Here is a 27,545-nt window from a genome sequence, read left to right as displayed (position 1 = left end):
ACATTTTTAACATATATTTATTTCATATTCGTATTACACTCAATTATTGACAAAATAATTAAACTGGATAGATAAAAAAATCTACTCATCAAGTGGCACCAGAACTCACACATAAAAGACAGTTTTAATTGGCAAGCTTTCGGAGCCAGTGGCTCATACTTCAGGCAGAATGGTTGAAGGGGAAGGAAGAGGGGAGAAGGAAAAGGACTGGAGAGGTCTAAGAAAAGGGGTATATTTCAGAAAAGTCACCCAGAACTGCAGGTCAGGGGAGACTTACTGCAGGGGATGAGAAAGAAAGTCCTTTCCTTCTCATCCCTTGCAATAAGTCTCCACTGCCCTGCTGTTCTGGGTTATTTTCCCAAAATTTACCCCTTTTGCTAGCCCTCTCCAGTCCTTTTCCTTCACCCCTCTCCTTTCCCCTTCAACCGTCTCCCTGAAGGAGGAGCCACTGGCTCTGAAAGCTTGCCAATTAAAACTGCCTTTTATGTGTGAGTTCTGCCGGTGCTCGGTGAGTAGATTTTTTATCTATCCAATTTAATTATTTTGTCATATTACACTCAGGATTTCAATCTGATTTTATATGCTGTCTTTACCATGAATGCTATATTTATCAAGAATCTCTGACACAGCAAACAGTCCACAGGAGAAGTACATGGCAACAACAGCAAATGGATGGATGCAGATAATTACAGACCAACATTGCTAATGTCTGTTGCTGGATCTTAGATCAAAATTTTCCTCAAAGATTAAGCACAGCTTCAGCATAAAGCTCTCATGTGAAACAAAATTGGATTTACTCACATGTGATATCTTGCAGACAATACATGCAAATAAATAGATGGAATCCATGTTTATTGACACCCAAAAGTCATTTGGCTTTGCAGCACATCCTCAGTTAATAAGCAACATCTGTTCAGTTTTTGGAAGTTTTAAGTAGTAGTTACACTGTACTGCCAATGTCTGACAAAATTGGAAGTAACATTGGCTATAACACGAGGAAACATATTAGGTCCACAAATGTTTTCAAAATACATACAAGAAAGGGTCAGTAGCACTATCAAATTGTTCACTGGTAATGCTGTTGTCTGCAAAAATGTGTCTGTGTTATATGATTATAAGAAAATGTGGACAAAACATCCACTTAGTGTCATGAATGACAGATCTCTTTCAGTGTAAAAAAAAGACAATGCTCATACAACAAGAAATAAACTGATAGTGTCTGATTAAATGCTTGATGGTAAACTTCTGAAGCCAATCACTTTATTTACATAATTAGGGATAATATCAAGATAAGACACAAAAGAAGATGGACTCAGGAGGCAAATCAAAGAGAGATTTGTTTGATGTGTTCTATGCAGTTAATCTGTAAGGGATAAATCAGACACTAGTGCAACTAATTCTAAACTGCTGCTCCAGCATTTAAGGTCTTTATCAAATATGCATGCAGCAGTCTAATGAAATTAGAGACAAGGTGCTAGGATTTTAAGAGGTCAGTATAGCTAATACAAAAAGTATCAAGATTGTTCAGGGAACTTAAATAGAAATATTAGAAGGAAGATAATGATGTTCTCATGAATCATTATTCACTATATTTAGAGGAGTGTTATTCAAGAAAGGACATGTGACAGTCTGAGGCCTTCATTGCACACCTTGCTTATGGCAACTAAAATTAATAGAAAGATTTTCATATTTGATAAATTAGCAATGTTGTATCTTAAGGAAAAAAAACTTGAAACATTCAACTCTGTGCAGGAGAATGTGAAGGAACTGTGGCTCAAATTCATAAAAATAGTTGATCAAGAACTGGATAGAAACATACTTAGTAAAGCCGTTCCTGATGGGAGGAACTGCCCTTGGCATACAATCATTGTAACAAAACGGTGACTTTTGCATAATAGGTGTAAACTAAAGCATAGAACTGTAAACAATAAGATGCTGAATGAAATGTATTTGGCTTTCTACAGGGCAGTGCATGAAACTTTTAATGAAGCAGAACATTATTGAAAGAAATTACAATGAAATGCAGACCATTATCAGCTTACAGGCATTGATAAATATCAACAGGGGCATTTGAAAATGTGTGCCCAAACCAGGACATGTCCAAAAGAACAGATACCATATTCATATTATTGAAAGATCTCTCACAAAACACAAATTTTGGCAATATTCAAAGGTTGACAGTGGTGCCAAAGTTAGTGTCTAGACACTAAACAGGAACAGAAATAGGGGGTAGCAAAGAAAAAGCTTTTTATGCTGAACTCCATTTTCATATCTTTCTATACAAAAGAAGATGCAGAGGTACCAGACTCCGTGTCAGTGGTAGGATACTGTAAAAATGCATTTAGTCTACAAAGGAGACTACTTAAAAAACGCTCTCGTGTCCAACCTTAGAATATTGCTCAAGTGTGTGCGACCCGTACCAGATATGACTAATGGGAGATAGTGATTCTTTACAAAGAAGGGCTGCATGAGTGGTCGCAAATTTGTTTTATTCACAGAACAACAACAGAAATGCTGAAAAGCCTGAAGTGGCAGACATGTGCAGACAAATGTTATGTATCCTGTAACCCCTATTTTCAATGCTTCAAGAACTTTTGTTTAGTGAAAAATACAGGGATATACTAGAGCCCCCTGTGTTTTGCTCACATAGGGACCGCAAAGTCAGATAGCCTAATTACAGCAATGACACTAGCATTTAAACTGTCTTTGTTCCCATGCTCTACAGCTGAAGAGAATGGAATGAAAACCTTAAATGTGGTACAAAACTCACAGAGGGCATCCAAAGACAGATAAAAACCATGAAGTGAAGTGAGGTGGTGTAGAGGTGACACCCTTTTCACTCATCATGGTCAGGATTTAAATCACCACCTGTTCACTGGTCTGATGTAGTTTTTCTATGGCTTTTAGAAACATTTTCATATAAATGATTTTTTCAACAACATCAGTTTTTGTCGTATATGAGCTACAGCTTGGGCTCTATTGACTTCTGTGTTAACTGAACTTAGAACTCTAACTTTTCTACTGTCCTTTATCATAAAAACATGGAGATGTAATATTGAATGGATATGATATTTCTGACTATCAGCTGAGATCATCCAGGTCTCCATTTGAGACATTACTTTGGAAACATATTGTGCCATTCTATTAGAAGTTTCATATGCCTTTGAAGTCAAACAAGCAAGAATAAATAACATTAGCAAGTCAACCCTGCAGAGAAATCTGTAATTCCTACAGAGCATGACTGAAATTCATTGTCACCATCAACAGGGTTGATCTCCAATGCTGGTTAAAAGAACCATCCTGAGTTTTTCAGTTTTCAAGAGCATTCACACTGATCTTGCATGTTCTCTAATGTCATCTACCCATTTTCCTTTTGGTCATTACTTTGGTCATTTCTTAACTCTGACTGTCCATATTTTATTGGCATCTGTTAAAACTAATAATACACACAAACAGGTAACTGCAAACAAACAAACAAATTACCTATGTAGCTTTATTTTTTTAAAGTGATAATTAAAACTTTGCTGTTACCTGTCATAGAAACTTAGAATGGATCAATGTGTTCTTTCTCAAGGACCATAAGTACATTTTTTAATAATTAAAACCTTCTAGCATGTATTAAGAAACATAACTGGGTACAGTGTTTTATTATTTAAATCATCACTACAAATTTCTAACTATACTATGAAAAGCACACATGACCACTCTCTCTGGCTGCCGAGGCCAGAATGTGAACAACAGCACGTGATGGTAGAAGCCATCTGGGTGGTGTGGATGAGAAGGAGGCTGGGCTGTAAAGGGGAAGGGATTGCAGGGTAGGGGTGAGGGACGGTAAAGTGCTGCTTGTGGGACCATACAGGGATGAGATGAGGAGAGGGTAGGGCAGCTAGATTCAGTCAGAAGGTTAGATGGAGGGCAGAGGGGTGGGGGGCACCAGAAAAGGAGAGAAGTAAAAAGACTGGGTATGTTGGTGGGATAGAAGGTTATGTGGTGCTGGAGTGGGAACAAGAAAGGGGAAGATGGGTGAAGGACACTGACTAATGCAGGTTGAGGCCAAGAGATGGTTATGACTGTGTAGGATATATTGCATGGCAGGTTCCCGCCTGCATGCTGTTCAAAAAAACTGGTGTTGGTAGGATGGATCCAGATGATGCAGGCTGTGAAGCAGTCATCAAAATGAAGAATGCTGTGTTGGGCAGCATGCTCAGCAGCTGAGTGGTCCTTGGCCACAGTTTATCAGTGGCCATTCATGCAGACAGACAGCTTGTTGGTTGTCATGCTTACATAGAATGCAGCACAGTGGTTGTAGCTTAGCTTGTTGATGATATGAGTCATTTCACAGGTAGCCCTGCCTTTGACTGGATAGTTATTGCCTGTGATCAGACTGGAGTAGGTGGCAGTGGGAGGATGACAGGACAAGTACTGCATTGAGCCATGGTTGGGAGCACAGATTGTGTGGGAGTGGATGAGGATATTGTGTAGGTTTGGGGGCTGGCACGAGACAATTACTGCATTGAACCATGAGGCAAGGGGTTGGGAGCATGGACTGTGTGGTGGTGGATGAGGATATTGTGTAGGTTTGGAGGCTGGTGAAATACCACTGTGGGCAGGGTGGGAAGGGTAGTGGGTTGTACATTCCCCATTTCAGGGCCCACATCAACAGTCTTTTTACTTCTCTCCTTTTCCACTTCATCCCCCCCTCCCCCCTCCCCAAAAGCAAATGTGGAAACAAATTTCTGAACAATATTTGGACTCTTAAAAAATCCTAATTGCAATGGATTAGACATAGGCCAACCACTTCACACCAGGAATATAACAACAAAAATTGAATCAATGGATGGAAACCAGTAGCACTGCACCAAGGAAGGTGAAGTTAGTTTCATCTTACAAAATTGTTAAGGCTTTCATGGCTATTTGTTGACAACTTGCCTGGCAGCATCTGTCTCAGTTTCTTCAGCAAATGTTTCTTTGATAAATTTTCTGACATTTTGCCAGCACAAATGGCTGGCATTGCCAAAACTTCATCCTCCACTGCTGGTGGGGAACTAGTGTTGTGCTCATGACTGCTTATTATATGTACCTGGCACACCAATATCCAAGGGCTTTCATGTGTTCATTTCCACTGCAGTTCTCCCCTTGCTATCTGCAGTGGTTGTTTGCTGCAGCTTGGGAATCCAGGATCCATTCACCTTGAGGTTTTCTTCTTTCTTGTTGAAACTATTGTCATGTTTGTGTATTTCCATAGCTTCCACTTGTTTAGGGAAGCTGTAGAAATACACAGACATGACAATAGCTTCAAAAAGAATGAAGAAATCCTCAAGGGAACACATTCTGGATTCCCAACCTGCAGCAATTGACCATTGCAGGGAGTAATGGGAGAGTTGCAGCAGAAATGATGAAGGGAAAGCCCTTAAATGTTGGCAAGCCAGGTAAATATAATCTGCAGCCATGTGGTGACTCCAGTCCACCACCAGCAATGGAAGGTGAAGCTTTGTCAATACCAGCCCCTTGTACTGATGAAATGCCAGGAAAATTATGAAACAAACTCTGGCTGTATAGCCTGAGACAAAAGCCACCAGGCAATTAGTTTCATCTGTCGGAAAGGATGGTCAGTGTTTTTCTAGCTGCAAAAGTAATTCTTATTTAATCACTTTGGAAAGGGTTGAACAATAATTACTAAATTCCCTGCAAGTTTTCCAATCTACAGAATGTAAGAATACTCAAGAATAGGCCTGTATTCCAAAAGAAACTATTAGAACAATGCAGTTATGTACAAAGATGCTTTTCCAATGTGAAATGATCAATTTTAATTACAAATTCACACTTCATGGATAGAATCTACTCTCAGGAAAATTGTTAGATAAAGTATTGCAGTCTTAAAGAAGGTCTATGTTGAACATAAGTATGTTTAGCCTAAAAACAGCATTTCACATCTAGACAGAATTTTTCAACTTCTTATTCCCAATAAATTAAGACTCTCTAGTAGTTCCTACCCTTGAAAACTATTATTTTCTACAGTTTCGTCCAACAATTTTTCTGAAATCGTGCTTATTTTCAACAATGAATAATTCAATAATAAACAATTGCAGCTAATGGAAGATGAAAAAGTGCAAAACTATGTTGATGGTGTTGCTGTGCACTGGTACTGGGACACTTTTCTTCCAGCTTCACTGCTAAGCCAAACACACAACAAGTACCCTTCAAAATTTATTATAGCAACTGAAGCCAGCATTGGTAAGTTTTGGAAGGCATTTTTCTTGTACATTTATTTCTATATTTATCTTTTATTAAGTGTTAGACATAGAAGAAAACAGCAAAGAAAGTTTTGTGATATGATGGCATGTGATGCACAGGCAAACTAAATGCAAATGAAAACATGAAAAATCCAGTAAGCGAGAGTTTGGAAGTGGTTAAAGATGGTTATGATGAACAGCATGACAGATTAGTGTCAGCTTCAGATTACCTTTAAGCAGCATTCATAACAGGTTGAAGTTCCAGTCCTTGAAACAGTATTTTAGTTGTAACAGGCTCTACAACTACCACATTTTGTCTGAATGATAACATTCTACCACAGTGACTGCCACACAATTAATTAAACCATACGCGACTGAAACAGGAAAGGGAGGTAATGACAGTGGCACGTAAAGTGCCCTCCACCACACACCGTTGGGTGGCTTGCGGAGTATAAATGTAGATGTGTAGATGTGTAGAATTTTGTTTTTATTACTGGACAATTTTTGTTGTGAAGCAATTTTTAAATGTTTATAATATATAACCATCAACATCGATCACACAACATTACAATTATATTTTGTTGGCAGGACTTTACAATTACAATGACACTGAGTTTATCCAGAACTGCAGTGATGTAGTATACTACTTTAGAGTTTGAGAAATTACTGCTGTATGTAAAGCAACATCTGATCAGAACTGAAAACAAAATAAAACAACTGTGATCACAAGTGTTGCAGTGTATCATTCAACCTCGAAATACTGTTGACAAATAATAAAATGATTTTTGTATTAAAAGCTGAAGCCAGCAAAAGTGAGTGATCTAAGGAGACATAGCATAAAATTGTTTTGGAAGATCATCAATTGTATGTTTTTGAAACTTTGAAGAATATGTAGGACACCTACTGAATGAAGTACTAGCTGATATGAACAGTAAAAATACTTGTATTGCACTTATGTCTAACCAGTCTACATGTGACAACCTGATTTTGTAGGTGTACAAAACCATACTAAATGACTACTAAACATATCACACTAATCACTGTTCTTTTGTTCCACTATCTTGGCTTATAAAAAATGCTAAACTATAAAACATATCACAAAATGATATGTATGCCATATCCATAAGTAATAACTCCATATGTGAGAGTATGTTTTGGAAACATTTGGGTTTGTTATCCAAGTAATTAAGTTCTGTTTGAAATAGGAACACAACTTGAAGAACAGACAACATCACATTTTGTAGGAACGAACAGTAAACATCTTAGATTCATCACAGCTGCTTATTCTTATTTGTATGGAATGAATATTACACAATGAATAAGACTAAACTGAGTATTATATGAGGTCTGTTCAGAAAATTCTGGACTATTCATAATTTTGTGCCAATGGTGTGTTGAAGTGAAATGCAGTTGGCATCTCTGCACACGACTGTGTTTAATGTGTAACTGCCAGAAGTTTCATTGTTGTATGTCTGTTAGTTACTGTTCAGTGTTGTATTGAGTAGAATGTTGTCTCATACAGTTTGCAAATTTTGAGCTAGCAGAGTTAGAAGATGATGCATCTGCATTAAATTTTGTGTGAAACTTGAGAAAATCTTTACAGAGACACACTAAATTATGCAGGATGCCTACAGTGGTGAGTGCTTAAGCTGCCCTCGGTGTTATGAATGGTTCAGACGATTTAAAAATGGATGGGCAGAAGTTAAAGATGACCCTCATTAAGGATACCCTTCTATGTCTACCGATGACACTGTCAGGAACATCAACAAAATTGTGCTTGTCAATCGAAGACTGCCTGTCTGAGATCTTGCAGAAAAATGTAACATTTCAGTTAGATCATGCCATGAAATCCTGACACAGCATCTTGGAATGCATCATGTTGCTGCCAAGTTTGTCCCATGGCTCATGAGTCAAGACCAGAAAGACCTTTGCTTTGCAATCTGTGAGGAGCTTTTCAATTGCACAAATGAGAACAAGGTGTTAAGAGAGTCATAACTGGTGATGAGATGTGTGTCTATGGTTATGATGTAGAGACCAAGGTTCAATCTTCACAATGTCAGGGAAGGTTCTCCAAGACCAAGGAAAGCTCATCAGGTCAGGTCAAATGTCAAAGACAGCCTTATAGTTTTCTTTGACTTTTAAAGATTAGTACATCATGAATTCAAGCCACAGGGGCAAACTGTTAATTGATGGTACTATCTGAGGTTATGATGTAGAGACCAAGGTTCAATCTTCACAATCTTGGGAAAGGTTCTTCAATACTAAGGAAAGCTCATCAGGTCAGGTCAAATGTCAAAGACATCCTGATAGTTTTCTTTGACTTTCAAGGATAAATACATCATAAATTCCAGCCACAGGGACCAACTGTTAATCGATGGTACTATTGGGATGTGTTGCAACACCTGCAAGAAAATGTGAGAAAGAAATGGCCTGAAATGTGAGACAATTTATGGCATTTTCATCATGATACTGCATCTGCACATTCATCTCTGTTGGGGCATGACTAATGCACTAACAACAAAATCACTGTGCTGCCTATCCCACGTACTCTCCAGACCTGGCCCCTGGAGACTTTTTTTATTTCCAAAGTTGAAAACCCATTGAAAGTATGAAGGTTTGCAATGATAGACGAGATGAAAGAAAATCTGCAGATGGCACTTTGTGTGATACAGCAAGACGTGTACCAAGACTAATTCTGGAGGTGGAAACAGTGTTGGGAGTGGTGTATCAATTGTGGAGGAGAGTATTTCGAAGGACACCATGCACAATAAGAAAAAAATAAGTGTAGAAAAATTTTATGGACAAAGTTCTGGAATTTTTTGAACAGTCCTTGTACTGAGTGGATGGTCAAGATTTTACAGGATATCAGTTACACAGAAACAAATATACTGGAGTTAACAGTGTCATTTAAAAAAAATTGTACATTTTAAGTAATGCTAAAAAACTTTGTAAATATTGTAAAAAGCATTGCCCAGTCTGTGAAGAAATATTTGAGGTGCGGAGGAGGGTGGAGTGGGTGGCCGAAGCATGACAGTGGGGTAGTAGGTGGAGAATCTGGTGTGTAAAGGGAGGAGGCGCTACCTCGGTTGTCTCCGCATGACATGTTGTGCTGGAGTGCAGGTTCTGCTCTGGATTGGTGAAACAATGAGCCAAGTTACTGTTGAATAGGTCAGATTTTGAGTTGAATACTTACACAGGTTTGATTCTGTGTATCAAAACTGTAGTGCACTTGTCACAGAGAAGTATGTCAAATGTTTGTTTACCCCTCTGTAATACCTTCTAAGGACTAGAGTAAGGTGGCTGAAATGATGCCCTTGTAGTGTCATCTTGTAATGTTATATACTTGCATGTCATCAATTCTTTGTGTACAAAAACATTTGATGTTCCATGTCACTGTGGAGGTGGCATTCTATGTGACTCATTGAACCATTTCCAGCAGTTTAGTTGTATTAGGTAAAACCACAGGGTCAACAAATTCTCCTGGGAACATCTACTTTTCACCATATAGGATCTCTGCCAGTAAAGCCAGCAGATCCTCCTTCAAGGCACTGCAAACACTGAGAAGTACCCATGGAAGGGCCTCTGACAACTCCCACTGTGTCACTTCTGTGATGCTTTGAAGATGCAGTGCCACCATTCCAGTGACCATTGTTCTGTGGGTGGTAAGCAGCAGTGCAAAGGCACTAAATTCCACAGAGACCTTGAATTGCCTTCCCTGGTCCATCATTATTGTGGTGAGGCAACGGAAATGTGTGATCCACACTTGTACTAAGGCCTTACGCTGTCATCTCAGCTATGATGTCTGATATCAACACTGCCTCGAGCCACCATGTGACTCTGTCAGCAGCTGACTGAATAGAGTTGTAACTAGCAGAATCTGGGAGTGGTCTGACTAAATACAAATGTATGTGCTGTAGCCTACCTGCCAGATTGTCATATTGGCCAAGCCCTGGGCTAGGAGGCCTGCCTGTTTGTGCAGCGGTGGCATGCATTGCAGGTATGGATCCAGCTCTTATAGTCATTCTTTAGGTCTGGCCAAACAAAGCAGTCTGTTACAAGTTTGGTGATGGGGTGGATGCCCAGATGTGACAAATTGTGAAGGTTATCAAATACAATTCTTCTCATTTGAGATGGAACCAGTGGTCTAACTTTCCCTGTTCATGTGTTGCACCAAACTTGTTTGTGTGAACCAGAGAAGAGGTGATACTCAAACTTAAGGCTTGTTGAAGTGTTCTGCAGAAGTTCTTTGATTTGAGAATCGATCTGTTGTGTCAGAGAAAGTTCATTGTAATTAATACACCCTGAAAGAGCATCAATTCTCAGGAGAGCATCTGGCACTGTGTTGTTACCCATCAGATATGTTGTACATTTCTTGTAAATTGACCCTCATAGTCCAAATAGTGAAAATGATGTAGTGAGCAGTCTTTCATAGAATTCTCTATGGCCTCTGTTAGTGGTCTGTGATCCATGAAAATAGTGATGGGCCTACCTTCAACTTCTGATTTGAAATGACATACTGTCTTGTAGACTGCTAACAGTTCTCTGTTAAACGCAAATCATTTCCACTGTGACTCTGTCAGTTTCTGAGAAAATAACCATAATGGTTGTTGGGCCCATCTACTAACTGTTGGAGCTCTGTGCTGATGGCTGCATCACTCACATCAGGGGTGAGAGATAATGGGGTTTTGCTTACAGGGTCTACTAAAGTCACAGCCTGTTGGACGAACAGTTTGATGTTATCAAAGGCCTTGAGCATTTCCAAAGTCCACATCAACAGTTTCCTGCTGTGTTTGTTTCTCTGTGCCAGTGCTGCATCTGTCAGTGGTGCTTTGTTAGCTGCAGGCTGTGGCAGGTGTTGCCTATAGAAGTTGATGGTTCCCAAAACCCTCCTCAATTCTTCACAAGTCTGTGGCTGGGAAAGAGCTAGAGGCAGTGCTGTTTTGTCTGCAGTTGGGTGGATCCCAGACGCATTGAAAGTTATCGTATTTGTACACATAAAATACACGTGTAAAATCCAGTATGATGTGAAATCTAAATAAAAAATAATGGCAGAAAATTGCTCAAATTTTAACCATATATTCTCTAAGCATTTATCTAGGAGTCATCTTTCCATTTCCAAAATCTCTATCAGTTCACAGGTGGTTCCTTAGACAACCACAAAAAGTGTTCTTTTTTTACATTTTTTCTTACCAAAACTGACCCACAGATTCCAAGACTGCTATGTGTAGCAAATGGATGAAATTTTTACAATATTTTCCAAAACTTCTGATCTCAAAGAAGCCTGAAAATTCTATTGATGCCTTTATCTGTTCCTGAAATACAAAGGTTCAAAGTTACCTCACATATACAAGATAAAATACACAAGTCAAACTGTATGTGAGGTGTAATCTAAATAATGAATAAGCAAATTGTTCCAATTTTAATGTTGCATTTATTTAGAAGTGCCACTCTCCTGTTTTCAAAAATATTTATCCATTATCAAGAAACACCCTAAAAACTTGGTTTTTGGGTAGTGGTACTAAAACTGAGCTGCAGATTCCAAAATGAATGTGCACAGTATATGGATGCGATTTTTTGATATATTCCAAAGATCATGATCTTGAACAACCATAAAATTTTCTTGATATCTTTACCAGTTTCCAAAATACTGTAGAGAGGTTCAAAGTTACCATACCTTTACAAATAGAATCTGTGCATAAAATCCAGAATTAGGTGAAAACCTAGCATGGAGAAATATGCTGTAAAGTGACTGTTATCATTAGAAATATTTTGTGAATACCATACTGTAGTACTGAAGCACATGCAAAATTTTTGTGCATGATAAAATCTGGTATGAGGTGTAAAATTAGTTTTATGTTATTTCAGTTTTACATACCATAAGTAAACTATCAAAACTTTACTACCCCATATTTCTTTTCATATGAGTGACACACCCTGTTATGGCAGGGAAAAGAAGGGAACCAGTGGAAAAATGCTCTTATTGGAGTACAAAAAATGCAAATATGCTTCTGTGTAAAAGACTGTGATCGAGAAGTGGGGCACCAGGCATCTTATTCTACCTTCCTCAAAATCTTTAAAAAATTTCGCAAATGTTTTGGCATGCAAACATATTCACACATTTTTTACTGAAAGAGGAGACAGTGGTAGTGGGAAAGAGACAGAAAAGTAATAAATACTGGAAGATATTACTCAGTCGTTGTACTATAGAGAGAGCAAAGGAGACAATGGCAGTCTGGGAGAAAAAGAGGGACACAGTGACTGTGAAACATAATTGACAGGACAAACCAGTGCTAGGAAAAGAGTGATGGAGACAGTGCCAATGGGAGAGGAATAAACAGATGGAGAAAGTGGAAGTGGATTAGAGCTGGTGATAAAGAGAGGCAGAGTCTATGACAACAACAACAAGGAGAAGACACATAGTGACAGTGGGAACAGACAACAGGAATGAGAAGGAAAGACATTGAGAGGAGACTGTAGTAGTAGGGTACAATGAAGAAGACTGTGGCTGTGAAATAGGAGACAATGACAGTTAGAGAGAGACACAGAGGTAATGATAATGAATTGGGCTGAATGACTGAGAATGGACAAGTGAGAGTTGGTGGGAATGAGTGACGTACAGCGATGGACTAGTGGGTGTGAGCGAGTTGACAGTTAGGGGAGCTCATTGGAGTGAGAAGTAAGTTGCACATTAAAAAGAGTGTGAATATTTTCGTGTGCCATATTGTTTGGGAACATTTTTAAAGGTGCTGGGGAAGGTAGAATTAGGCAGCTCGTAACCCACTGTTCAGTTGGTCTTTCAAAACAGGAGCATTTTTGATTTTTTTGTGCTTGGTAGGAGAAATTTTCTATTGGTAGAATGTATACAGGAAAATAGTCTAGTGTTAACTGAAATATATAATTGGGAATAACAGAACTAAAAAGTTAAGGTGCATCAGATGGATCTTGTTAGTGTAAAGACATGCAAACATGTGAAAAGTGCTAGAAAGGTGAAATATTAGTGATGGTCAATTTCATAGTTTTGGATTCTGCAGACTTATGTGGAAGTATGTAACCTATTTCCAATTACATTAGAAGTAAATAAAATTGTGAAGCACGGGTGAAGCAATGTTCATCCCCAAAGCACAATATTTAATGTCATTAATTGTTTAATGTTAGGAACAGTCTTGCTGAACAGTTCCTGTTTTAATTAGTGGTAGTGTAGGTAAATACATGTAATATTTCTTTTTTAAACTTACGTGATGTATGTAGGGAACCAAAGTTTCTCATTCCTTTTTTGCATCACATTTAACCATTTTTCATTAGGAATCTTCATGAATTTGTTTGTCAAGAATACAACATAAAGAAACAAGCAGGACAAACTTGGATGCGAAAACTTGGAAGACCACTATGGATGGAGAACTCTAGAAGAGGCTTATATCCAGCAATGGATGATAAGTGGTTGTTGGTGATGAAATTTACGAAAATGTGTGCAAACATTATGAAGAAATGTGATGCTGAGTGTGCATAACCCCCCTCCCCTCACCATCCCTGCCTACCTGCTCTGCCTGTATATGAGAGAAAAATGCTTCTCACTGAATTTGTGTTATATGGCTATCTGTGTTCTGTCTCATCAGAAAACAGTACAGCAGTTTATAAATGTCCTTGTTGTATCTTTTCAGGTGACAAACCATGGGATATAACTAAAGTTGTGCTTGGTGAATGGTCAAGAGGTGAACAGTACATGGCTGACATAATTCAAGTATGTTATTCTGCTTTTAAAACTATACTAAAGGTCTTTAGAAGTGAGATGGTGATACAGTTGTAACTAAGATCTTCTGCACAAGGGGCTGCATTCCTCTGTACTAAGCATTTTTAACATGATTTATTATCTTAAGTTCTACCCTCAGATTTTTCTGAATGCCTAGTGTATCTCACTTGCATTTTCAGCAGTCATTAGAAAGTGTCATATTATATATAGCTTACCATCAGAAATGTGCTACTTAAATATACAGTGTACATGCAAATGCTATAATATGCTACTTAAATATACATTGTACATGAAAACGCCATTCAAAGGCACTAGATGTGATATCAGTCCTTGGTTGCTGAAGCCTTTGTGATTCATTTGTCTGTGTACAGTCTTGGTAAAATAATTTACTGTTGCTCACTCTTCAAATCGGGCTGTCAGCTGCCTCACAGTAGTCTGTGGGTTTCTCCCTATGGCTCTGTGGGGAAAAGATGATCTCTATTGATCTGTGACATGGCTGTCCCACTGCAAGGTTCACTGTATGTGCTGCTGACTTTACAAACCTGAAATAATATGTAATCTCCAATGTGCTATGACCCATGTGTCTTGCAATCATTATCATCCCACAGTCAAAGTTGCTACAAGCCATATGTTCATTATGGACCTGTCTGTAACAGACTGTTCAGATATCATAACTACCCTCAAATCATATGCTGCATCTAGTCACAACATTTGAGCATCATAAACAGCACTTCTTTACATGGAACAACTCATCCTGTGAAATTTGGCTAGTTAGTTTAAAAGACATTCATAGAATGTATGATTGATTTTTACATATTTTGTGTATACTCCTTTTACATTCAATTTCTTATACTTTAAGCTAGATGCAACGCCAAAATACAGAACTCAAGATGTTAACAGAGATAATACTGCAGCCGTCATCTTCCAGTAGACAAGTAAAAATGACAACACTGAAGTATTTGCATGCTCAAGGAATAAGCATTTTGTAACCAGTGAATAATTCTAGTTTCCCATTAAAAACATAAGCCTAAATTTTCTTTTTACTAGGTGAAAAAATCCGTTCATTTTCTGTGAAATAAGTGAGCTCATAAAGTTAGTTTGTGGCCTATGCAGCAAACTCTTGAAAGCAGCCATCAAAATTATATCATTGTCTTAGTATATCTTCACCATGCAATAATGACACAAAACACTAAATACTAATTAGAATTTAATCAATATGTACATTTATTGTGTAAACATTTTCCCTGAATCTCATCTTCTCATTGTGAATTTGACATCAATATCAGTTATTTTTAACTTTTTTAACGTGTCATTCCCTTCCCAGCCCCACCTTCACTCCTAGAAATGCTATGAGTGTGTTACAACACTGAATTTTCTCCTAGATTGTAAGCCATATGTGCATTAAGCTTGGTTGAAATTTTGCCAAGCCCTGCAGATTTACACTTATTTGCCTCCTCTTTCACTCCTTTGTCTCTCCATCATCCACATTCCCTCCTTTACCTCTCCATCATCCCTAGGAGCATTAGTGGTGTCTTAGTCCCAGCGTATTATTATTATTATTATTCTTTTTCTCCAGACAGGAACTGATATTCATAAAATTTTCTTGAAATTGATCCCTGATTTCCAGAGTAAGGCTGTAAATATCACAGTTGTATGTATTTGGGACCGCCAGTCAGTCAGCCCAGAAAACTATGGATTCAACAGTAATATATTTTTTATTATTTTTATGGCACATCTGTCACAGCTCCACCCAATCCCTAGTAGGGCTAAGGATATTTTACCATGATAGTAAATTTTTCATACACTAAGTTATAAGTTCCAAAGTTGACTGAAATTTATTAATGTGTTACATGTCACCACTTTCTCACCAACATCTTCATCTCCATCCCTACTTCCACAATAACGATTCTGGGGCGCCTACTCCCCATGATAATTGCCTCCAAACAAAAAACAATACCAAAAATGATATAATTATTTACAATTAAATTCAAAATACAGTAACAAAAATCACACTGATAAAATTGTACAATGTTGTTACTGGTACCAGCACTGATAACAACATAACAGATTTGAAACTAATTCCACAGTGTATTTATTCATTCTCAACAGCTCTTGTGAAAGTGTGTGACCAGCCTTTTCTTCCTTATTCTGCTGAGATGCAGTTGTGTCTGTCACAATCACTAAGGTTAAAATGCAATACATATGATATTCGCAATAAACAGTGCCATTTCTAGTACCTTATTGTTTTGACATAATTTTCTGTGGGGGCTACTATAACATGACTGTAAATTAGGTACCAGTTGATAAAATCTGCTAGAGATGATGCTCGCTTCAAAAAGCCAGTTACTTCTCCTGTTAACAGTTCCATACCAATGCTAGTTACCTCACATAAATCTATTATAGTAAAGTGATGTATCAAGTAAATATTTTAGTTCAAAGGATTGGAATTCACACATTGTTAGGTGTAACAGGCAGAAGATGTGCTTTGTTGATGTTGCACATTTTAGCGATTTTGACTGAGATAAACTCATCCTGCAGTGTTGTTCTTTGACATGTCAATGTAGTAACAGTTAAGTGAAAAATTTATAAATAAAAACTGACTTAGGAATTTTCCTTTGTGTGAGGCAGCCTTTGCTGATTTGAAGTTCTAGATTCACATATTTTACTGTTTTCATCCTTCTGCATAGTCTTTTATTGATTTGTTTGTGATATATTGTGAAATTCTGAACACTTGTGAGAATCGCAAGGATATTCGTCAAGCATATGGACCTGTACCAGACAGGACTAACAGGGGATATTGAATGTATATAGAAAAGGGCAGCATGAATGGTCCCAGATTTGTTGAATCCATGGGAGAGTGTTGCAGAGATACCGAAGGAACTGAAATGTAAGACTCTTGAAGATAGATGTAAACTATCCTGAGAAAGTCTGTTAACAAAGTTTCAAAAACTAGCTTTAAATAATGACTCTAGGAATATACTACAATTCCCTACATGTTGCTCACATAGGGATCATGCAGATAAGATTAAAATAATTGCTGCACACACAGAGGCATTTAAACAATCATTCTTTCCACACTCCATTTGTGAATGGAACGGGAAGAAACCCTAAGAATAGGTACAGTGGGATGTACCATCTGCCATGCACCTCACGGTGGTTTGCGCCACAGTACATGTAGATGTAGATGTAGGTGTAGAATACCTGTTTATATTATAATATATTGTGAAATTTTGAACAGTGAGTGCTGTGATAAACTCATACTGTTATTGTCAATTGTAGGGGTAAACTAATTGTGCTCTTTAAAAATTTTTGAGAACAGTAGGCCTATCCTCATTCAAAACATTCGTTCTCTAATTTCATTGTATAGTTAATGAAAAATATGTTTTTTTTTTTTGACACTTGCAAAACTTACCAGTACAAGTGTTTTGAATACATAACCTATTTCATAGCAAATCAGCATTTGTGGTTCACAGTTACAGCCCACAAATAAATCACCCCTGAATTTCATTGTATATCAACACAAATAAACACGCATTTTTGAAAATTGTCCTTTGCATAATGTATGAGCAGTTTGTAGTAAACCAGCTGATATTCTAACTAACATATTGTGTTACATCTAATTCTCCCTTAAAGAGGAGTAGCCTCATATATTATCCACATTTATCATAAATTAGCTCTGTTTTTGAGTTTACTAACAACTGTAATTAACCTCAAAACGTGTTAGGAAACTGATCATTTTTACCACCAGGTTTTTGGGTTGCCTTAATAGAAATCTCATTTTGTGTATTTGCTTTAATTCTTGTAGTAAATTAGTAACCTTGTATCTCAGTTGGTACAGTTTAATCCTGATACCACTCAAAAGATGAATGAAAGAAGTATTAATGTCAGTGGTGTTGAGAAACAGCTGAAGTCACTATTATTGAAGAGAGCTCCATGGACCAATGGAATCCGTACCATATTCTATACTGAATTTGTGATTTGAGTTAAACACTCTTTTAACTATACTCTATTGTAGATCTCTCAAACAACAAACCATGCCCAGATCTTGGACAAAAGTGCAGGTCACACCAAGGTAGTAGGTGTGATTCACAAAACTACCACTCAGTATCCCTGACATCAATTTGTTATAGAATCTTAGAACATATTCTGTGCTCAAACATAATGAGGTGTCTTGAACAGAAAGACCTCCTCAATGCCAACCAGCATGGATTCTGAAAACATCAATCATGTGAAACCCAGCTCACACTTTCCTCACATGACACTGAAAGCTACGGATCAAAGCAGTCAGGTAGAGGCAGTATTTCTTGATTTCCAGAAAGTATTTGACTCTGTACCAAATCATGGAGATGCTTGTTGTCAAAAGTATGATCCTGTGGGGTGTCAAGTGAAATTTGTGACTGGATTGAGGACTTTTTGGTTGAGAGCATGTTATCTTGGATGGAGAGTCATTGTCAGAGGTAGAACTAACTTCAGATGGGCCTCAAGGAAGTGTGTTGGGATCCTTGCTGTTCATATTGTGTACCAATGATATTAATAGTAATCTCAGACTTTTTGCAAATGATGCTCTTGTCTGTGGTGAAATACTGTCTGAAAGAAGCTGAATAAATATTCAGTCAGATTTTGATAAAATTTCAAAGTGGTGCAAAGATTGGCAACTTACTTTAAATGTTTAGAAATGTAAAATTGTGCACTTCTCAAATCAAGGGGAAAAAAAAGAAAAACCTAGTATCCTATGATTATATTATCAACAAGTCACTGTTGGAAGTGGCCAACTACAAATATCTGGGTGTAACACGTTTTGAAGGTATAAAATGGAATGATCACATAGACTAAGTCATGGGTGGATAGAGTAGCATGGAGGGCTGCATCAAACCAGTCTCAGGACTGAAGACAACAACAACAACAACAACAACAAGTCATGGGTGAAGCAGGTGGCAGGCTTTGGTTTATGGTAGAATATTGGGGAAATGCAGTCAGTTTACAAAGGAGATTATTTACAAATTGCTTGTGTAACCAGTTCTAGAATACTGCTCAAGTGTGTGGGATCCATACCACATAGGACTGACGGAGGATATTAAATGTATGCAGAGAAGGGGCAACATGAACAATCACAGGTTTATTGGATCTGTGGGAGAGAGTCACAGAGTTCCTGAAGGAACTGAACTGGAAAACTCTTGAAGACAGATGTAAACTATTCTGAGAAAGTCTATTAACAAAGTTTCAAGAACAATTCTGAGAAAGTATGTTAACAAAGTTCCAAGAACCAGCTTTAAATGATGACTCTAGGAATGTACTTCAATCTCCTACATATTGCTCACATGGGGATCATGAGGATAAGATTAGAATAATTACTGCACACACAGAAGCATTCAAACAGTCATTCTTCCTGCACTCCATATGTGAATGGAATGAGAAAAATTCCAATAACTCGTCCAATGGGATGTACCCTCTGCCATGCACCTCATGGTGGTTTGCAGAGCATAGATTACGAATATGTAGCAACAATACCGGAGAATGAAAATCTACTCTATTTGTTAAATTGTATTTGTAACATGTGCAAGTCACTTTCTAACAAAACTAGTGAATTTTAAATAAGACTTGACAAGTATTTCTTTTTCTTACAGAAAAACCTCTGTGATTCTTCAATACTTTTACCTCCATAAAATATTTGTTTTAATACATATCTTCAGTCAGCAACAACATACCAAAAAACGGATACTAATACCTTAATCTCACACATTGTTCGTTTTTTATGTTTATAACAGCCAATAATGTTTATCACCTCCTCCTTCTCCCTTCCTCACTTAATCCAATGCTATTAATACTCTTGGCAGTTTCATAATGACATTCATGCATCAATGTGGATTCTTTGATATAAAACTGCACTAAAGTAAACACTTTTCCAACTAATCAGAATGATCACCACCACTGCTACCAAAGTAAGGAACAAAACCACAAATATCCACAACATAATAGAGACAAGGATGATTTTTATAGTGCTATCATATGATATATTGGGACAACATTAGAGCTGCAGCGTTCCCAGTAATTTCCATACAAATCTTGGCAACTTAAAAATTTATCCTCCTTTTTGCCATAGGAGCCTCAAAAATTCATTAAAATTGTATTTACAGGACTTGACACACTGGGTCACTGGTTGGATTGACTGGAATCTTGCTTTGAATCCTGAAGGTGGTCCTAACTGGGTGAACAACTATGTTGATTCTGCAGTTATTGTGAATGCAACAAGTGATGAGTTCTATAAGCAGCCAATGTTTTATGCTATGGGACACTTTTCCAAATTTGTTCCTGAAGGATCAGTGAGAATCAGTATTGAGCCAAATGACAAGAGTGGACTGAAGAGTGTGGCATTCAGAACTCCAGACAATGCTACAGTCATTGTCATGTACAATGAGTAAGTTTCTTTCTCATTTTTCATTCAATGAAGAAAAATATTATAAAAGAAATTTTCTGAATTTTTCATGAAATCAAAAATTGCTTAATAGATTACAGGAAGTATGCTTATGGTATAATTATATTTAATATTCTAATATGGAAATGATACTTCCTGTTGTGTCATCAGCTTTTCACTTTAAGAATTGTAGTTTGGAATTAGTACAAAAATAAATAAATAATATGACAGTATTAATTCTTAGTCAGAGACACAGTAATAATGATGATAAAGAAAAACATCAGTGTTTGTTTAGGTCAGGAGGAGTTAAACACGATGAGAGTTGTATATAAAAATTGGGAAGAGGGAGGGAAGTACAAATAGAAAAAAGCAAAGACCTGGATAAGCTAGGGATCAAAAATTAAAGAGGGAGGGGGGGGGGGGGGGGGAGGGGGTGGATGGAAGTGGCAACAAGAACTACTGACGTATATGATAGGAATTTTGAATGACTGGGATTTACCCTAAGGACATTTCCTTACTGATCACTCCAGAAAATCTTATGCTTTTATAGGGGTGGGAGGCAGATCCTCAGCAGGTGTAGCTGATTGGATCTAGCCTGGTGTTAACTATTTGTGGAAAATATTCAATCAGTTCATGAGTATATCTACAAAGAAAATGAAACAACAATTCGACAACAAGTTAATGATAGATAGGGAACAAATTCAGACTGGATAAGGATGGGGAAGAAAGATGGCTCTATTCCATTCCATCTAATAGGGAGTCAGATATGACAGATGTGGTAAAAAATATTGCTGCTTTCACAGGTGAGTACCACTTACTCAGCTTGAAACACACATGGTAGGGTTGGAGAATTGAGTGATGGGTGGTCCATAGTAGAAGACTTACATCTGGTGTTTTCACAGATTAATATGGTAAGATATAGGGGTAGAAATGACATTAGGGTAAATCAATACTGTATACAGACTGAGTGAGTGATGGAATTCAGAAGGCCATTCCTCTTTCCACAACATAAAAAATAATTGGAAGTTTTAGTACAAGATGTTGTGAGAAAGTGAGTCCTTACCATCAAATGCTAGCAGTGGTATGGGGAATGTGCAGATTTTAGAAGGGTAGAGATGAAGAATTTGTTTGGAGAGTTCTTCGCCATCACTCTTCTTGGTACCCATCCTTAGATTTCTATCCTCTCTCCCACTAATTCTCCTTCTCCTTTCTGCTCACAACCTGCAACAGTGTTGTATTGGTACAATGGAATCCAGATTGGGGTTATCGTTTTTCTGCTGAAAAGACAAGCAATGCTTCAGAGAAGTCGAATAATGCCGAGTAGTTTTGATATATTCATGGAGAAGGATGGATCATCCAGTCCTTTTGTTTCATTTTATGAATTGAGTTTGTAACCTTGATCTTGAATATATATTATGTGTGAAACTGGGAACAATTTTTCCTATAATACCAACATTGCTTTGTTGTGATCTGGTACAAGTAACTTTGTATAGAGGGTTTAACAGAATTTATGAATGACTGGGATTTATGAACTATGAGAGCAGCTGTAAATGGTATATTAAATTTTACACTTAAATCCTAACTGTATGACATCATTGCCATTATGCTTTCTTATCAATGCAACCAGTAATTAGAAATACTACTTAGGTATTTTTAAAGTTCTATATGCACTTAACAATCTGGTTGTACTTTTTCAAGATACTGTTTTAGATAAAAATATATACTGTTATAAAAACAACATTTTGTTTATTCTTCTTGTACCTTTTTAATTATTATTTTTTTTCCTTCTAGGAAAAACAGCGATACGAAGATACAGCTTGTGGATCCAGACCGTGGCAACATTGATCTTACCATCCCAAAGCGATCTTTCAATTCTCTTTTGTACTGGTGATGTGCTCGAAGAAAGACTTAAAATGTGGGATAACAGAGATAAAGACCAAAGATGCTCAGTAGTAAACTATTTATTGAGTGTTTTTCCTTATAAAAACATTAGACTTCACTCCTTACTTATGAGATGCAAAAGACTGTTATTAATGTGCATATAGTCATACTATGTTGTACTAGGACAGTAAAGTACAAAATACATTTTTAGTACTAAATAATAAATGTAGCCTTTTTCCTGGCAATAAGAAAACCAGAAGTAAAATCTACGACTGCATAAATGTATGTAAGCAAAGTGACAACCTTCAAGAATGTGCTGTTATATATCAATTAATTAAAATCAAAAATACAGTCGAAGATAACTGTTGAACTGAAATATGTTAAAAAAGGACAGAAACCAAACTTCTTGGCTTATGTGTGCAAAATAAATGCAACTCCAGGGCAACACATATGGAATAAGATGATCACAAAATTGCCCCTCAAGTTACTTCATAAATAAAAAGAAATGGAACCTGTATGGCACAAAACAACAGCCTATCATTTAGTTGTGCAGATGGACCACATCTCCAAGAAAATTGAAACTACTGTTTGCAAAACTCAAATTCATTTTATCCTGGCAAAAGCCACTGATTCAATGAACTATTAAGCTTTTGTCCGCATTTATTTTTACTTAAAAAACAAGAAATTTGTACATAAAATTTCTCAGAAAAAGACAGCAATAGTATAAATGCAATTTCTAGCTAAGATGGAACCATAAAGAATTGAAAATTAAGCTTTTTATTTTATTGTATAGCATACATTAAGAGTTATTGAATCAACCATGTAGGAAAAGATAGATGGCTACGTGACATAAAGAAGACACATAAAGTTGTAGACAGGCATGATTAAAAGACAAAGACACTTACACATAGCTTTCAGCCCCAGTCTTCATCAGCAAAAGAGAAACATACACCATTCATACACACAAGCAAGCACACATGACCATCAACTCCGGCAGCCCGGACCCAAATGCAACTATCATGTGGAATGGAAGTAGCAATCTGGAGAAGTCAGGGAAGGGGAAGGCATGTTAGTGGGGGTGGGTGGAGAGAGTGTAGGGACTAGAATGCCAACAGATGCAGCATCAGGAGGTTGTGGAATAGGGAGGTAGCAAAAAAAGGAGTGGAAAAGGAGAGAAGTGGGGAAAAATGTGCATGTGCATTAGTAGAGAGTGGTGAACAAAGAGGGGAGACAAGAGTGGAGAGGAAAAGATAGGACAGAGAGTGTGGAAACTGTTGGCTGGTGGGAGAGGGGACAGTATATTACCGTATGTTGAGGATGAGATAATTATGGGAGTGGAGAATGTATTGTTAGGATAACTCTCACCTGCACAGTTCAGAAAAACTTGTGGTGGAGGTGAGGATCCAGATGGCTCAGCTAGTGAAGCAGCCATTTAAATCAAGCATGTTATGTTCAGCTGCATGTTGTGCCAGAGGGTGGTCTACTTTGCTCTTGGCCACAGTTTAGCAGTGGCCATTCACCCTGGTGAACAGCTGTTTGGTAGTCATACCAATATAAAAAACTGTGCAATAATTGCAGTAGAGCTGGTAAATGACATGGCTACTTTCACAAGTGGCCCATCCCCTGATGAGATGGATAAACCTGTGATGGGACTGAAATTGGATGATCCTTGTGGCAAGGGGTTGGGATTGGGAATGGCATAGGAATGGACTAGGGTGTCGTGGAGGTTGGCTGAGTGATGGAACACCACTTTAGATAGGATGGCAAGTATCTCAGGTGGGATGTCTCATATTTCATGGCATGATGATAGGTAATCAAAGTGCTGGTGAAGGATGTGGTTCACTTGTTCCAGTCCAAGGCGGTACTGGCTGATGAAGAGGACACTTCCTTGTGGCTGGTTCTTTGGAGTGGTGGAAGGACTAGGAGTGTGAGGAGAAATGGCATGGGAGATCTGTTTGCAGACTGGGTCTGGGGGATGGTACCTCTCTGTGAAGGCCTTGGTAAGACCCTCAGCGTAGTGAGGGGAGTTCTTGTGTCTGTTTATACACCGTTCCTGGGTGGCCAGACTGCATAGGAGGAGTTTTTTGGTATGAAAGGTATGACAGCTGCCGAAATGAAGATACTGTTGGAGGCTGATGGATTTAATGTGGACAGGGGTGCAGATGGAGCCATCAGAGAGGAGGAGGTCAGTGTCCAGGAAGGTGGCATGCTGATTTGAGGAGGAATGAGTGAAGCACATGAGAAAGAAGATGTTGAAGTTGTGAAAGAATGAAGATAGGGTATCCTGGCCCTGAGTCCAGTTCATGAAGACATCGCCAATAAACCTGAACGAGACTAGTGATTTGGCATTTTGGGAAGCTACGAAATTCTCCTTTAGATGGCCCATAAACAGGCTGGTATGGAAGGGGGGGGGGGATGCCATGCATGTGCCCATGGCTGTGCCCCATATTTGTTTGTGGGTTAGAATAATGTTAGTAAGGTGTATGAGCCATGAGATATTGTGTTTGGAAGCTAAAGGACGCTTGGGTAGGCAGTGCAATAGTGGTAAGACCATGAGCATGAGGGATGTTGGGGTATTGGAAGATGGTGTCGACAGTGATGAGTTGGGATCCAGGAGCTAAAGGAGTAAGTAGTTGGTCACTTTGACATGGAGGCTAGATTACGGGCAGTTGGTTGGAGATGTTGGTCAATGATGGCCGAAATCCTTTCAGTGGGGGCACAATGGCCAGCCACAATGGTGTATCCAGGATTGTTGGCTTTGTGGATTTTGGGGAGCATGTAGAAGGTGGGTGTGTGAGGTGTCATAAGGGTGAGGAGGGAAATGGATTTATGGGAGAGTTTCTGGTGAGGGCTAAGGCATTAAGCACAGATTGGGGGTTGTGTTGGACTTTGGGGATTGGATCACTCTGGCATAGTTTATTGATGAAGTAGTCAGATAACTGGCAGAGGCCTTTTGCCAGGTAGTCACTGTGATTCATAACAGTGGGGGAATTTTTGTCTGCAGGTAGGATGATTAGGTGAGGATTTGTTTTGAAGTTGTCATTATGAAAGGAGGGGTGGGATCCAGAGAAAGGAGTTTTTATGTTAGGCTGTTTGGGGGTCTTCCATGGTTTGGGAAGTATTTGAGAAATAGAATGTGGGATTGGATTTTAGCCGGGGATACTTTTCTGAAATGGTGGAAAAATATGGAGCGGGGGTCCATTGTGGTAGGAATGGCATAAAAGAAATGGGAATGATGCAGAAATTGGCAAAATAGGTGGAGATGGCTGTAAGAGCAGCTGGATGAGAGAAAATACACGAAAAAGATATGTAAAGACACACAGAAATATGCACAGATATGCAAAAATATGCACAGATATGAAAAAATACACACATATGTAAAAATAGGCATGAATATGTAAAACTATGCAGAATGTATGCAACTGCATAAAACTATGTACAAATATCTTAAAAACATACAGAAACATGAATCCACTTCCAGATGTCATGGGGTTGGGCGGGCACTGCTCATTACAGATGTCAGACATTGTAGGCTGGGCAGAATAGTAAAACAGGACAGGCAGCAGACAGCAGAAGAACTAAGATCAGACTTTAATGTTCAGCAGAGTCCAAGTGTCTCTGAACACAGAGTGCACGGAACACAGCTAACAATGGGCCTCCACAGCCAACAACTATGCATGTGCCAATGTTAATGCCATGACATCGACAACTATGACTGAAATGGGGACCATTGACACTGGATGTTGGCTCAATCATAAAACATTGCATGGTCTGTTGAATCCTCATATCTTCTTTATCATGCCAGTGGGATGGTGCACATCCATCTTTTTCCAGGTGAACAGCTCTTTGACACCTGTTCTGCGGGATGCAGACAAGCTAGCGGTGGCTCCATTATGCTCTGGGGAATGTTCACATGGGCATCCATGGGGCCAGCTCATGCAAGGCACCTTGGTGGCCAAGGAATATTATACACTGATTTCAGACCATGTACAGTCCTTGATGACGATCATATTTCCTGATGGCAGTGGCATTTTTCGTCATGGTAATGTGCCATGTCACAAGGCCTGGAGTATGACAGAGTGGTTCAAGAAACACAGTGGCGAGTTTCAATTGATGTGCTGAGCCCCCAACTTGCCAGATCTGAACTCGATCGAACCCATCTGGAATGTGATTGAATGTGGCATCAGAGTTTATCCCCCTTCCCCTCCTGAGGATTTACGGGAATTAAGTGACTTGTGTATGCATCTACACCTACATCTACATCCATAATCCGCAAGCCACCTGACGGTGTGTGGCGGAGGGTACCTTCATTACCTCTATCGGTTCTCCCTTCTATTCCAGTCTCGTATTGCAGTCTCGTATTGTTCATGGAAAGAAAGACTGTCAGTATGCCTCTGTGTGGGCTCTAATCTACCTGATTTTTCATCATGGTCTCTTCATGAGATATACGTAGAAGGGAGCAATATACGGCTTGACTCTTCAGTGAAGGTATCTTCTCGAAACTTCAACAAAAGCCCGTATTGAGCTACTGAGTGTCTCTCTTGCAGAGTCTGCCACTGGAGTTTATCCATCATCTCCGTAACACTTTCGTGATTACTAAATGATCCTGTAATGAAGTGCACTGCTCTCCTTTAGATCTTCTCTATCTCTTCTATCAACCCTATCTGGTACGGATCCCACACTGGTGAGCAAGTGGGCAAGCAATTGTACTGTAACCTACTTCCTTTGTTTTTGGACTGCATTTCCTTAGGATTCTTCCAAAGAATCTCAGTCTGGCATCTGCTTTACCGATGATCAACTTTATATGATCATTCCATTTTAAATCACTCCTAATGCCTACTCCCAGATAATTTATGGAATTAACTGCTTCGAATTGCTGACCTGCTATATTGTAGCTAAATGATAAAGGATCATTCTTTCTATGTATTCGCAATACATCACACTTGTCTACATTGAGATTCAATTGCCATTCCCTGCACCATGCGTCAATTCGTTGCAGATCCTCCTGCATTTCAGCATCATCTACAGAAAGCTTCAGTGAATTTCTGATGTTATCCACAAGGTCATTCATATATATTGTGAATAGCAATGGTCCTACGACACTCCCCTGCGGCAGACCTGAAATCACTCTTACTTCAGAAGACTTCTCTCCATTAAGAATGACATGCTGCATTCTATTGTCTAGGAACTCTTCAATCCAATCACACAATTGGTTTGATAGTCCATATGCTCTTACTTTGTTGATTAAATAACTGTGGGGAACTGTATCAAA

General features: G+C 38.4%; 1 protein-coding gene across 3 annotated transcripts in view; it reads left to right on the top strand.

Annotated features, from left to right (window-relative positions):
* The window catches only part of LOC124798340 (lysosomal acid glucosylceramidase-like), a 120,124-nt gene extending 97,266 nt beyond the window's left edge, over positions 1-22,858 (top strand). For 2 of the 3 annotated variants that reach the window (XM_047261695.1, XM_047261697.1), the window contains exons 8-11: positions 6,090-6,234; positions 13,892-13,971; positions 20,115-20,395; positions 22,184-22,858. In XM_047261695.1, the coding sequence (XP_047117651.1) occupies positions 6,090-6,234; positions 13,892-13,971; positions 20,115-20,395; positions 22,184-22,283 (606 nt within the window). In that variant the 3' untranslated portion in view covers positions 22,284-22,858. The remainder of the gene's footprint in view (positions 1-6,089; positions 6,235-13,891; positions 13,972-20,114; positions 20,396-22,183) is intronic. The other variant, XM_047261696.1, reaches the window with a different exon arrangement.
* The last annotated feature ends 4,687 nt before the right edge of the window (positions 22,859-27,545 follow it).

This window comes from Schistocerca piceifrons, chromosome 5 (assembly GCF_021461385.2).
Source record: "Schistocerca piceifrons isolate TAMUIC-IGC-003096 chromosome 5, iqSchPice1.1, whole genome shotgun sequence".
NCBI classification, from domain to species: domain Eukaryota; kingdom Metazoa; phylum Arthropoda; class Insecta; order Orthoptera; family Acrididae; genus Schistocerca; species Schistocerca piceifrons.
The sequence above is the reverse complement of the archived record's forward strand: the minus strand, read 5'-3'. Positions and strand labels throughout refer to the sequence as shown.